At 36.8% G+C, this 14,643-nt stretch overlaps 2 protein-coding genes across 32 annotated transcripts in view; both read left to right on the plus strand.

Annotated features, from left to right (window-relative positions):
- The window catches only part of ank2b (ankyrin 2b, neuronal), a 165,959-nt gene extending 152,671 nt beyond the window's left edge, over window positions 1-13,288 (plus strand). For 30 of the 31 annotated variants that reach the window (XM_059536509.1, XM_059536444.1, XM_059536435.1 and 27 more), the window contains 5 exons: window positions 8,537-8,620; window positions 9,331-9,495; window positions 10,359-10,547; window positions 10,745-10,836; window positions 12,674-13,288. In XM_059536509.1, coding sequence (XP_059392492.1) covers window positions 8,537-8,620; window positions 9,331-9,495; window positions 10,359-10,547; window positions 10,745-10,836; window positions 12,674-12,893 — 750 coding nt within the window. In that variant the 3' untranslated portion in view covers window positions 12,894-13,288. The remainder of the gene's footprint in view (window positions 1-8,536; window positions 8,621-9,330; window positions 9,496-10,358; window positions 10,548-10,744; window positions 10,837-12,673) is intronic. The other variant, XM_059536557.1, reaches the window with a different exon arrangement.
- LOC132125351 (uncharacterized) lies at window positions 5,416-8,052 on the plus strand. The gene is made up of 2 exons (XM_059536730.1): window positions 5,416-6,006; window positions 6,454-8,052. The coding sequence occupies exons 1-2, from the start codon at window positions 5,680-5,682 to the stop codon at window positions 7,618-7,620; spliced, it is 1,494 nt and encodes a 497-aa protein (XP_059392713.1). The 5' UTR covers window positions 5,416-5,679; the 3' UTR covers window positions 7,621-8,052.
- Window positions 13,289-14,643: the final 1,355 nt, after the last annotated feature.

The raw sequence follows: 14,643 nt of genomic DNA on the forward strand, positions 1-14,643 counted from the left end.
TCTATAAACGATGAAAGGTTTGAATTTAGATCTTTGTCCCCTGATGCTCCAATAAATCAGTATAATGCCTTTATTTTTGAACCAACAATGGCATCGAGTTATATATCACTATCCCCCGAATCAATGCTATCAAACACAGATGTACAGAACGATTTATTTGATGACATAGTAACTGATCTTAGAAGGTCATCATCAGAGTCAATCACATCACTTAATGAAAACAGACCTCTATTACCTGATTCACCTATTCCTGATTTCACAATAGCCACACACACATTTAGCATGCCATTTACAGGCTCTCGACCATCCACTCCAGAATCAGACACTATGGATGTTGAAACCGAATTGTGTCAGTCCGCCCTTTATCTAGAGCAAAGATCTGACTCTCCTCAGTCTATAATATCAGAGACTGAGATTAGACCACTGTCCCCTGACTCACCTGTGCCTCAATTCATGACATTATTCCCTCAGAGTACTTTACCAGTAACAGGACCGAGGTCATGTTCACCTCAGTCACTGTGCTCAGAGAATACAGAATATGAACCTTACCTTGAAGAATTGCTAACCATAGAATATCGCCCAGATTCCCCTGATTCAGTTTTATCAGATACTGACAAAAGACCACTTTCTCCAGACTCCTTGCCTGAATGGAAACCGATGTCACCTGACTTTGCCATGCCTTTGAAAGACATTAGAGGGTCTTCTCCACAGTCAAATGGGTCCATGAATGAATGTAGACCCCTTTCTCCAGACTCGCCTATAACACAGTATTTTCCAGCAGTCTTTGAATCAATTTCTGTTAAAACCAATAGGTCCTCATCCCCTGAATCTGCATTATCAGAAGAGGAATGGGAATTAAATTTATTCGCCCTAGATTCTTCTCTAGAATCAACAGAATCTATAAATAATGAAAGGTTTGAATTTAGATCTTTGTCCCCTGATTCTCCAATAAATCAGTATAATGCCTTTCTTTTTGAACCAACAATGGCATCAAGTTACGTATCACTATCCCCCGAATCAATGCTATCAGACACAGATGTACAGAATGATTTATTTGATAAAATACTGACTGATCTTGGAAGGTCATCATCAGAGTCAATCACATCACTTAATGAAAACAGACCTCTATCCCCTGATTCACCTATTCCTGAGTTCACAATAGCCACACACACATTTAGCATGCCATTTACAGGCTCTCGACCATCCACTCCAGAATCAGTCACTATGGATGTTGAAACCGAATTGTGTCAGTCCGACCTTTATTCAGAGCAAAGATCTGACTCTCCTCAGTCTATAATATCAGAGACTGAGATTAGACCACTGTCCCCTGACTCACCTGTGCCTCAATTCATAACATTATTCTCTCAGAGTACTTTACCAGTAACAGGACCGAGGTCATGTTCACCTCAGTCACTGTGCTCAGAGAATACAGAATATGAACCTTACCTTGAAGAATTGCTAACCATAGAATATCGCCCAGATTCCCCTGATTCAGTTTTATCAGATACTGACAAAAGACCACTTTCTCCAGACTCCTTGCCTGAATGGAAACCGATGTCACCTGACTCTGCCATGCCTTTGAAAGACATTAGAGGGTCTTCTCCACAGTCAAATGGGTCCATGAATGAATGTAGACCCCTTTCTCCAGACTCGCCTATAACACAGTATTTTCCAGCAGTCTTTGAATCAATTTCTGTTAAAACCAATAGGTCCTCATCCCCTGAACCTGCATTATCAGAAGAGGGATGGGAATTAAATGTTTTCGCCCTAGATTCTTCTCTAGAATCAACAGAATCTATAAATGATGAAAGGTTTGAATTTAGATCTTTGTCCCCTGATTCTCCAATAAATCAGTATAATGCCTTTCTTTTTGAACCAACAATGGCATCAAGTTATGTATCACTATCGCCTGAATCAATGCTATCAGACACAGATGTACAGAATGATTTATTTGATAAAATACTGACTGATCTTGGAAGGTCATCATCAGAGTCAATCACATCACTTAATGAAAACAGACCTATATTACCTGATTCACCTATTCCTGATTTCACAATAACCACACACACATTTAGCATGCCATTTACAGGCTCTCGACCATCCACTCCAGAATCAGTCACTATGGATGTTGAAACCGAATTGTGTCAGTCCGACCTTTATTCAGAGCAAAGATCTGACTCTCCACAGTCTATAATATCAGAGACTGAGATTAGAGCACTGTGCCCTGACTCACCTGTGCCTCAATTCATGATATTATTCCCACGGAGTACTTTCCCAGTAACAAGACCTAGATCATGTTCACCTCAGTCACTGTGCTCAGAGAATACAGAATGCAAACCTTGCATTGAAGATTTGGTAGCTATAGAATATCGACCAGATTCCCCTGATTCAATTTTATCAGACACTGACAAAAGACCACTTTCTCCAGACTCCTTGCCTGAATGGAGACCCATGTCACCTGACTCTGCCATGCTTTTAAAAGACATTAGAGGGTCTTCTCCACAGTCAGCTAGGTCTATGAATGAATGTAGACCACTATCTCCAGAATCTCCTACACCACAGTATTTTCCAGCAGTCTTTGAATCAATTTCTGTAACAGATTATAGATCCTCATCCCCTGAATCTGCATTATCAGAAGAGGAATGGGAATTAAATGTTTTCACCATAGATTCTTCTCCAGAATCAACAGAATCTATAAATGATGAAAGACCTGACTTTAGATCTTTATCCCCTGATTCTCCAATAATTCAATATTGTAACTTTCATTTTGAACCAACAATGGTAACAGGTTACACATCAATATCCCCTGAATCAATGTTATTAGGTAATTATATGCAAACCGATGTATTTGATGACTTGGTGATTGATCTTAGAAGATCTTCTTTGGAGTCAATTGCATCAACTGATGAAAACAGAGCAGTCTCCCCTGATTCACCTTTTCCTGACTTCACAGTATCCACACAATCATTTATCATTCTAGAGACAGGCTCCTGTCCAACTTCCCCAGAATTGGACTGTGTGGATGATGAAAATACATTTTATCAAACTGACTTTATTTCAGAAAAAAGACCTGACTCTCCCCAGTCTATAATAGCAGAAACTGGGGGTATACCACTGTCCTCTGACTCACCTATACCTCAGTTCAGTGTGTTATTCTCTGAGATTACTTTGCCAGTATTAGGACGTGGATCCTGTTCACCTCAATCACTGTGCTCAGGGACTACAGAATTTGAAACTTCTTTTGAGGACCTGTTTATCAGAGGCTCTTCTCCACAGTCAGTTGTGTCCCTGAATGAATGTAGATGTCCTGACTCACCTATACCACATTACTCAGAATTATTCATTGAACAAAGGCCAATAACAGGACATGGGTCATCCTCGCCTCAGTCTATGACATCAGATGTTGGTTATGACTTAGAGATTAGTGGATCGAAATGTGAGTATATGCTCCCTTCAGTGGATTTAGTGTCAGAGAATGAACCCACTTCAGTTGAGATGAAATCTCATTTGGCTTATTTTAGGGCATCCTCAACAGACTCTGACACCTTAGTTAATGACTTTAAATTGCTCTCACCTGACTCACCTGTGCCACAGTATTTCCCAGCACTCTTTGAATCAGTTCCAGATTATAGGTCTTTATCAGGTTATATGTCCTCATGCCCTAAATCTGGATTGTCAGAGGATGAACTTAACGTTTTAACCTCAGAATGTTCACCAGAATTTATAAATGAAGGCAGATCTCTCTCCTCTGATTCACCTATACCAATGCCAGATTCTCCAATACTTCAGTATTATGCTTCAGACTTTGAACCAACAATGGTAACAGGATATAGGTCAACATCTAATCAGACAATATTATCAGAAATAGAAATGCAGACAGATGTATTTGATGACTCGCTAATGGATCTTAGAACATCCTCACCAGAATCAATGACATTGGTAACAGAAAACAGATCACTGTCCCCTGATTCGCCTATTCCTGGGTTCACACCATCAACATTCACATTTTTCATACCAGAATCAGATTCTATAACAAATTCCTCAGTCTCTTTGAGTGATGAAAATGAATTATATCCATCAGATTTTTTTAGAACAGGGCAAAGACCTAACTCTCCTGAATCAATAATATCAGAAATTGAACCTAGACCAGTTTCCGCTAACTCAATAAGTGATTACAGACACCAATCAGAGTCACCTGAGTCACTTACATCAGAGACAGACATTGAACTTTGGGTAATTGCATCTCAAGTTACCGAACAGAGACTCTCCTCCCCTGAATCAATCATATCCTTGAATGAAAAAAGACCATTATCACCAGACTCACCTATTTATGACTTTAAGTCATCAGTGTATGTAAATTTTGCCACAAAAACCACATACAGATCAACCTCCCTAGAATCAATTGTTTCTGATGTAGAATCTGACATGGCAAGCTTTGTATTAGAGGATGTTACGTGGACTAAAAATAGACCCTTATCTCCTGCATCAGACGAAACATCTCCTGTGGATCAATTTCATTTAGAAATAAAAAATAATCACACTGATGATCAAAGCCAAAAATTACTTGGCCAAGGGCTATCCAACATTGGGACATATCTGCCATTAAACAAAACTTTTAGAATGGTGTCTCAATATAAACTTGTGTACAAAGCTGTTCCCTTAGCATTAATATCCCATTTGTATGATCCTCAATATAGAGGTGAAACATTCTGTCCTAAGCCAGGTGTGTTTGAGTATGCTGGATGTAAAAAGAAGGCAAATAATGAATGTGCCGAGCAACACAATTATGACATTTCCAACAATGCTATATCTTATAGTGAAAAATCCTCAACTTTTGATGCCAGTTCTCTGCAAACACATCCTCAAACAGAATCATTTGATTTATTTGTAAAAAGTCAAGCATTTTCCACTGATTCTTTGTTTTATTGTACAAGTTTAAATGCATGTCTAATGAACTCTTCAGATAGGAGAGCCACTTCACCAGAATCATATACATCTATAAATGAGTGCAGGCAACTCTCTCCTGAATCTCCAATTCCTGAACACAGAACTTCATTACTATGGGCAGAGTTTTTGTTAGAAAGTCGACCCTCATCCCCTGAAACGATTTTCTCGGCAAATGAATTTCAAAGTCTTTCACCTGATTCACCTATACCTGAATACTCAACACCATCACCAGTTCCAAATGAACATACAACTAAATCTAACGAGGTTCTCATGCAGCACAAATCCATTCTGAGTCCACTGTCCCCTTTAGTGAGTAATGATCAAAGTTCTTATATGGACTCAGTGTATTCTGAATCATACTCATCATGGTATCCACTGCCACAACGGATCATGTTTGAAAACAGACCTTTATCATCTATCTTAGATTTTTCGTACACTGATTCTAGATCTTTATCACCTCAAATGTTCTGTCTTGAAACAGATGTACGAAACCCATCACCCGAAGCAGCAACATTAGACACAAAACTAACAGAAACTATTACTCCCGAACCTTTAGTTTGTGAGACATTTTATCAACCTGAATCCCCTGAATCAGTGATAATTGAACCTGAAGATGAGATTTATGAGAATTTGAATGATTTGGCATTTTCTGACATTGATGAGATCAAGGAAGATTTACCTGTCCTCAAAAATGATCCTGCTTTGTTGAATCTAGTGACATTTGAACAATGCATGGAACAAATCGAGTCTCCAAGTGAAATAGAGGAGCTTCCGTCTGTTTCTGAAATTAAGATTGAGCATTCATTTGATGATGGACTACAACCAAATGCATCTCATGATATGGCATCTGAGCAAACACAAAAGGACACACAAAGTGTAACAAAGACAGTTACTTACTGTGAAGAACAGGACATATTAACAGCAACAAGTGCCTCTGCAAATGAAGTAACTAGCAAAATCCATAAAATAGATGAAAAAGGACACATGGAAAGTCCACAGCAACAAAAAGATCTAGGACATGATTTACGAAAACTAGCCCCTAAGGATGACAAAAAAATGGTAAGAAGATAAGCATGCAGATGTGAATCTTGTGCGTTCATAACAATGTGTGAATCTTGTGCGTTCATAACAATGTATGAACCAAGAGGAATGTAGTGTCAGATATGCCCTAAAACAGATTTTCACAGTTCTTGATCTACTAACAAATCAAGACTAAATGGACAACTCTTGAGGAATGTGTGGCTTACAAGAGAATAGCCAGTTTTGAGAATGTTTATTAATTCACCATAATTATTTTTATGTCATTTTAAGACTGCATTGTTTGTAATGAGACTTATTTTCAACTGCATGTTTGAATCTTAGTATTAAGCGATGTCCGTATTGATGTTAAGGCATGTCAATTTTTTCAGTGATTCCAAGCAATGGAATGCAAAATCTGTTGAACTTGCTTTATGTATTTATACAAATAGGGAAAAACATTGTTTTGTTTCCTATCATTTTGCACAGGACAGTGTCTCAGTGGAAATTAATTTAGTGCCTCAAGTGAAAGATTCAAGTCTAAGAAAAGGAGATTCACCATCAGTTTCAAAAAGTTTAAATTTAACAGCATCCTTGATGACCAGTGAATCATCAAATGAGCCATATTTAGCCACATGTGTCTCCAACATACCTGAGCACAACAGATCTCAGCCTGTCTTTGATTTGGAGGCCCACAAATCCATTCATGATTCATCACCTGAAGAAACTAAAGTATTAAGTGGATTGCAAGACGTAAATTCTTTTCAGTTTCATCTTAAAGACTCTCACAGAAGAGTTGAACTAAATCGAATTGATTCCTCTGCATTAAGTTTGGGTCTTGAATCAAGTGATTATAAAAATTTGCCCTCAAGATCTCTGAAAACACCATCAACAGGCGCTCCCATTTTACCTGAATTTAACTCATTCTCTTCTGATCAAGGGAATTCTCCAGAGTCCCACGAATTTCTAGGCAAGAGAATATCTTGTTCTACAGGCACTGTCCAGCTTTCGTCAGATTTTAAATGTGTAGTTTCTAAATTTGAACAGGCATCACCATCTTTAGGTGGTGATAATCCTGAATTAAGTTTGGTTTTTCCTGGAACTTTTACACTTGTAGCTGCTACGTCACCTTGTACTCTGGAAGTGACTCAGGAGGTGACAGGTGACCAGATGCAGTTAGATGCCACTGCAGTTTTAGACTCTCCACTTTACAGTCTTAATCTTAAAGCCAGGCCAAGACCTGTTCATGCAGATAGCATTGAGTCAGAGGCTGAGTTTTTTGATTGCAGACAAACGTTTTCTGATACATCTGAGCCAGAGGTCGAATCATCAGAAATTTTAGATGTTCCTCAAACAATTTACCATGTTGAGGAACTTCCATCTTTATCTGTGAGCCCAGAATATCTTACAGGCATTTCTAAACTTAGAGAGCAAACACAATTGAAAAGGGATGAGCGGCCCTTATCCTGGGCCAGTGAGGACCTACCCATAGTTCTTGAGCCAGAGGATGAATACACTAGTGAGGTTGGTGAGGAGAAGGATTTCCCCTATGATTATACAGGTGATCATTCATTTGCCGAAGAGCTACCTACAATAGAGGGAGCAGAATATGATGACGATGATGACTCTCTAGGGAGGGTAAGCAATTTAGCATGATGTTTGCGCTCAGTTTCTGAAGGTTGTCTCTCCCTGGCCTATTCTAACAAACTTACTCAAGCCCTAATGGAAAATTTTAAAGCATTTTAATACCAGCAAACTAATGTTTGATGTTTTGATTTAAAATGATAGACATAGTTTATATGTATGCACCCCATTGCATACACTAAAGTAACTTAAAGTGTTGGATATAATGTGATATAGGACAAGCAGCAATATTTTTCTTGACTGCATGTAAAAATAACTTCCAGAGTACAGGCTTTGCATGGTGTGACATGAAAGTATACGAGATATACAACAGTACTTAAGACATGCAACCACAATGCATCTCTGCTACTCTTAGGAAATAGCTGAAGAACTAGGTTTGCTGTCTGATAGTTCAGAGGAGGAGGTGTTGACCACCAGGGTGGTGCGGCGCAGAGTTGTAATTCAGGTACCTGTTTTGGGTGTGCGCGCTTGTTTCTTTGGACCCCAATTTCCATATTTTGTTTTTATATTGAACAAAAGTGTTTTCATTTGTTGGTACAATTATATATATAAGTAAACATATGCATTAAACAGTAACATATTATTTAGTTTCCATAAAAAGTATTTGTCTCAGGACTTTCCACTGACATTTTCAATCTCATAGTTTTAAACAACAACAACAGCTAAAAATAAATAAATAAATAAATAAATATTATTATTATTATATGAATTATAAGTGAATATATACTAAGTAAAAAACAAAACAATTTCACTGTATATCAATTTAAATATGTGTGGAATCGAATTTGCGTTATCTTACAGAAAAACTCATTAATGAATCAGTGAATCAGAACACATTTCTTTGTCAATAATATGTTCAATCAAAACATCTTTTACAAACACATTAGTTAATTTTGTGACATGTATGTATTTTTATTATATTTTTTAGGGTGACGAGATGCCTGAAATCCCTCCTCAGACTGTGACAGAAGAGAAATACACTGACGAGTATGGGAACATGGTGGTCAAAAAGGTAAACGCTTTAACTTTCATATTTTCTGTGTCCTTACATGAATACAGGGATTTTGCCCAACAACTGCTACATTTGGGAATGTAAAAACCTGCAACATAATCCTTTTGATTAATTGTACATTGACTTTAAAATAATGTATGCTATTTTAAAGAAATATGAATTGCCTTATCATTTACAATGAAAAATGTGATTATATTTATATTTGATTATATAACACTGTAGTGTTTTAGTTAATATTTTAGGTAATTAACTTAATGTTTATTGGATTATTTTAGTGTCATGCTTTTTTTCCCCTCTGTGATTGACCACACCACAGCTATAATGATAAAGGCACAGAGAAATTATACCATTGGAATAACTTTTTAAAGAACTTTTTTTTCCAGCTTATAAAAACTTCCCAATCAGAATCATCCCTGCTATAACAAGCTTCATTTAAGCAGCAGATGAGATGATATTGTCTGCTAGTGTGGATGCTTATACGGTAATCGTTCTTAAACGGGCCTTTAGTCTTAGCCTTAAGCTTCACAAAAACAGAATGACCGCAGTCCTTTTGAAGAGAATATGATTCATATGGCAAACACACAAAAACCTTTTTCGTTATTTTTTTTCTTAAAATGCTTGAAGATGGTAACACAGACAGTATAACTTATGTTTAAAGTGTATATGATAACCTTGATCATTTCCATCCTTGCGTCATTTTCTTCACACAGATAACAAGGAAAGTCATCCGTAAGTATGTGTCAGCAGATGGAGTAGAGAGAGAGGAAGTGATGCTGGAAGGTCCGCAGCAGGAAGCTGTCACTGTGTATGAGGCCGACGGTTTCTCTAAAGTTGTGAAGAGGACAGTGGTGCAGAGTGGGGGAGAGACGACAGAGGTGTGAAACCTCATTTGGATTTGTAAAAACAATACTATAATATGAATCAATCAACCATTTTAAACATGTATATCAGTCATATTTGTTTAGTGAATTGACATTTTGTTTAGTAATTTCCATGCTTAATTTTTTCTAGTTCAAATATGATGTGATTCTGTTACTTTCACTGTTATTTCCATTGTTCTGTCATATTCAGTCTTTAATTTTCTTTCATTTAATGGCTCATTTAATGACTCATCAGTTCTCATTTAGAGCTGCTCCAGTGCAGCGGTTCAGTAGTCAGATGATATTTTTCTGGCATATTGTAGGAAACCACTCATTATACAGGTACATACATTATTTGCAATTTAAATTTCTGTACGAACAATTTAACTACAAACTTGCCAGTAATTTGAGTGAGTAAAGGGATGTGTGCTCAACATGTGCATCTCTGTGTTGCAGCAACTATACAGATTTGAATATTGGATTCAATTGAAGTCCAATTACATTATAGACCTTTTTAAAGGGATAGTCCACATAAAAATTCATATTGTCAGCATTTACTCAACCTTGTGTCGTTCCAAACCTGTATGACTTTCTGTATTTTTTTTTGTAACACACAAAAAAAGTTATTTTGAAGAGTGTTGGTCACTAAACAGTTATAGGTCTTATTCACTTTTACTGTATGTACAAAAATATAATGGAAGTCAATGTGAACTAAAATTGTTTGGTTATGAAAATTCTTTAAGTTAATTCCTATAATTGTGTTCAGCAGAAGAAAGAAAACCCTAGTTAAAAACTGCTAATTCATTACCACGCATATAGTATAGGTCTCCTCTGTTAAGGTATTGCTAATTATTTAACATCTCTTCTATGCATTTCAGGTAACGTTCTCTGAACCTTTATCTTACATTGGGGCGACATCTTCTGAGTTCGAGGAAGAGCCTGTCCAAGGTCGGAAGGTCAGCAAAGTCATCAAAACTATGGTAGTGCAAGGTGAACGAATGGAAAAACAAATTGGAGACCCTTCACTCTCATCGGATCTCCCATCAGCCAAAGACGACTTTGAAAAGGTCTATATATTTGCTTCTTGTCTAATGCAGTGACATTTAAACATTTTATGGATGGTATCCAAATGCTTTATTGATCATAGTGAATATTATGTATGCCATATATCTTTATTTTCAACACTAGCTCACTGTTAAAGAGGTACTAAATGTCTTGTTTGCATTCTCTTCTTGGATCAGTAATTTCTTTCTCATATATCTAGGCTTTAAGCTATGTAGGAAGCTTTGGAAAAGTGCATCTGCCTCATTTAGTTGAGAGAGAGATGGTCAAAGAGGATGGATCAGTGGTCAGAAGGTCTGGACATTGGCATGTCCATTTAACATGTAGCTGTTTAGGAGAATGGTGTGATAATAAAAGAGCAAACTAATACCTAATCCACCAAGTGTTACAACAAAATTAATTTTTTAAAGATGTCCAACATTGCTCCTCTGCTCGGCTCGGCTCAGTTTGCATTTCTACTTCAGTGTAGTATCACATTAGAGAAGATTATTCACATTGTTATAGTTGCGCCGCCTCTACTGCCACGACTCCTGAAAAACGTTTTCATTCTGCGTCGCCCTATCAAGCTCTTGCTGGATCCTTTCCTCTGCTATCAACGAGAGGAACATCTGTACTTCCTCAAAAGGCAATGAAACAGCCACTTTTTGGTTGTCGGGCCAAGTCGATCCTTTGGTGGCTGTGCTGATTTTAATCTAGCGGTTCTGTTTGTGTCACAAGTTCAGTGATGCAGGTAGTGACGATTCTCTCCGGCCAATCCATGATCAGCAGAGTTTATGTCATGTTTTGGTAACAGTACGGTTCCAGTGGAACCCCCCAAAAACACTACCCAGTGGAAAACCCCCCAAAAGTGAGGGGTTACATTACTGTAACCGATACCTGTAACATTACCGATTACTGTAACATTACAGAGCCATACCATGCAGTGGAACAGCGCCATTATTGATAGTGAATAACTTCCTTTGGAGTAGACTTTGTGCAATGCAAAACTTTTTCATGCACAAACAGCAACATTACACACTAAAAAGGAAGTTGTTATGTAAAAAAGCATAACAGGACCCCTTTAAAGGAAAACGCCACCGTTTTTCCAAACTCCACTATGTTTTTCCTTCAACTTAGACGAGTTGATTCATAACCTCTCCCGTCTTATGCACTCAGTCACTGTAGCAGGGGGCGCCACTGTGCTAGCATTTAGCTTAGCACCATTCATTCCTTAGGATCCAAACAGGGATAAATTTAGAAGCCACCAAACACTTCCACGTTTAAATAAAATGAATAAAATGTAGCGATTTTCTAAGCGGATAAAAAAATGAAAACTATAATGTATTGTATGGCGGAAGAGCACTTTGCTGCACTTTAACCTTTAAGCGACTGAGTGCACACACTGAGATGGGAGAGGTACCTATCAACTAGTCTAAATTGAGGGAAGAACATAGTTGAATATGGAAAAACGGTGGCGTTTTCCTTTAACATGACAGACTGCTTTCACAGTTTATTGATGATTTAAAAAAGGGTATGATGCTAAATCAGAAAGTTTGGTGTTTAAAATATGAGGTTATGCAGATAAAAATGTCATTGCAGGGGCATGTTTGTGATAAAATCCAACCGTGTTCATATTCTCATACTCACTTGAGCCACTGCCAAGCTCCACCTCCATTACTTTTTGCATGCTGATAAGTTTTCTAGAACATCAGATTTGAACAGTTTTTATCTATGCATTCAATGTGTGTTTTCTTTTTTTTTTTACTGCACCAGTTTACACCGGTACATATTTGTTGGTTAGTTCAGGCTAGTATACCAGTATTACAATGCTATTCGGCAGCAGGTTTTTTCTTTTCTTTTCTTTTTTCGCAACATGCAAAAAATGCAGTCTATATCCTCTATTTTGACCTGAATTCATGTACAAATTAATTAAAGATAAATCAAAGGTAAACAGCTGCTAAAGTAAGACTGGTTAATACGGCTAAGTGATGAGTCATTTGCAGTTATATATTTTTAATGTCCGAAGAGTGTATCTAAACTGTTATTCAAAAGAATGGCTAACAAGGTTATAATATAATAAATTGATAATTACATTTCAAAGATGTTCACATCTTTTTACACCAATTGTGACTCTGCCATGTTGATTTCTCAGGACCCGGATGCATAAGACGCGCACTCAGAAAAGCACAATAGTGAAGGATGGCCAAGCCAAACAAACCCACCTTGAACGACTGGAGGACACCCCCGATTCCCTGCGACCTGATGACCTACAGCAGCACCTTCACCAGCTGCTTCAACGCTACTGTACCCCAGAGGTGTCCGAAGAGCCTGATGTAGGACAAGATTCAGACATAGAGCAGGACAAACAATAATTCCTGCCCTATGTGTGTTTGGTTGTGGCAGGCATTTAATACACATTTCTGCACATTTATGTCTGTAGCCCTTTCTAATAACACAAAATAATTCTTCACTTGCTTACCAGATCCCCTTATATTATTTATTGCTTGATCTTTTCATTCATGGCAAATAATGGAAACATTTTAACTGCATTATAGCTGAATGAACATTTTAACTGCATTATAGCTGAATTTTTTCTGATTTTTCTTTTCTTTTTGTGACCAAAGATAGTGTTACCTGAATTGCTGAGTGATTTGTATGAAACATAGATGTTTTGTGTGTGCGTGTCATTTTGGTTGCTGTGGTACTGTAGAAGCAGAACTAAACATAATAATAAAAAAAATTAATATGGGTCAGTTTGGATGCTGAGCTCATTGTCTGGCCACTAAAGGTGTGAAGACATTTGTAAATAATGGACTTTGAAAATGTTTTAAAACACTGTCATATATACTCTTGTGTCTCCTGTAACTGCTGTACAACTGCGTCAATGGACTGCTGCAATTAAAAACATGTCAGATTACTTGCTTAAATTCTCACAACAGACCTGATCAAATATCATCAAAATATCTTTGGGGCATGTGAGCTTGTAACCACAGTTAATCATGTGCAAGCAATCAGCTATCTGATATAACTTGCTATGTATTTATACTGGCTATGATTGAAATAATCGAAAGCAACAAATAAATATCACGCTGTAGACTTTCTTAATCCCAAAATGCTTCTGAAAGGTTTTTACACAGATTACATGAGAATTTATCAGTTTTAAGTTAAATAATGCTGTCATTATCTACACATCCAGTTTTTTCTTTTTTGTGTCATTGGCCTATTTGTTTTCACTGTCTAACCTATGTACAGAATATGAGCGTATTCTCAGATCCCCTCTGTGACGATGCAATTATGTTTGTTTATTGAATTTTTTAATTTGTTATTTTTGAATGTATGTTACAATGATCCCATTTTCTGTTCTGTGCAGTCTATTTTTTTTTTTTTTTAATATGACTGAATTCAATGATAATTTGAGTTCCCCTTCAAAACTGTGCTTGTGTGCTTGACTTGTATCTTCCCTATTTGTGATGCTCCTCTAGGTGCTTACAGTAGAACAGGGAGGGAAAGTGATAAATAATTTGCCTGTTTTGTTGATTTTTTTTTCCCTCTGCTGTTACAATGATGTAAAATAACAATAATAATAATAAAAAAATGAAACTTTATTATCATTGTTACCTTATCTTCTATTAGGAAAAATATGACGAATTCAAGTAATTTTATATTTTTTATGTTTAGGTGAATAAAGACATTTCATAGGAGACAGGAAAATATTGCCTTAATTGAGCTTTGATTCAATTTCTTTTAACAATTGAACTTACATTTTCTTTTTTTATGTTTTGAGAACACACTACGATTTAAAAGTTTGGTTATACTGTACTTTACAAAGGTATGTTTCTCATAAGTTTGAATCAAAGAAACACTAAAATGAATTAACGCCTGAATTTTGTAGACATAAATTGTAGATATAACGGTCTTTACAGTCAAATATTTAAATAATGTGTTTTTGTATATATGAATTGGAGCAAATCCTATAGGAAAAGCAGCCAAGTGTTCTCCTTTAATACTGTTGAAAAGCATTAGGTTTTTTAGATAATGGCATGACCAAGAATGTCCATATTCATAAGGTATGTATAGTGTTCTTTGTAATGAACAATAGCATGCACACTTTCAAGAGTTAAA

This window comes from Carassius carassius, chromosome 3 (genome assembly GCF_963082965.1).
Source record: "Carassius carassius chromosome 3, fCarCar2.1, whole genome shotgun sequence".
NCBI lineage: Eukaryota > Metazoa > Chordata > Actinopteri > Cypriniformes > Cyprinidae > Carassius > Carassius carassius.

Coding starts and splice junctions, on each gene's coding strand:
- LOC132125351 (XM_059536730.1), top strand. CDS start 5,680: ATGGAACAAATCGAGTCTCCAAGTGAAATAGAGGAGCTTCCGTCTGTT. Junction 6,007..6,453: donor CTAAGGATGACAAAAAAATG/GTAAGAAGATAA, acceptor CATTTTGCACAG/GACAGTGTCTCAGTGGAAAT.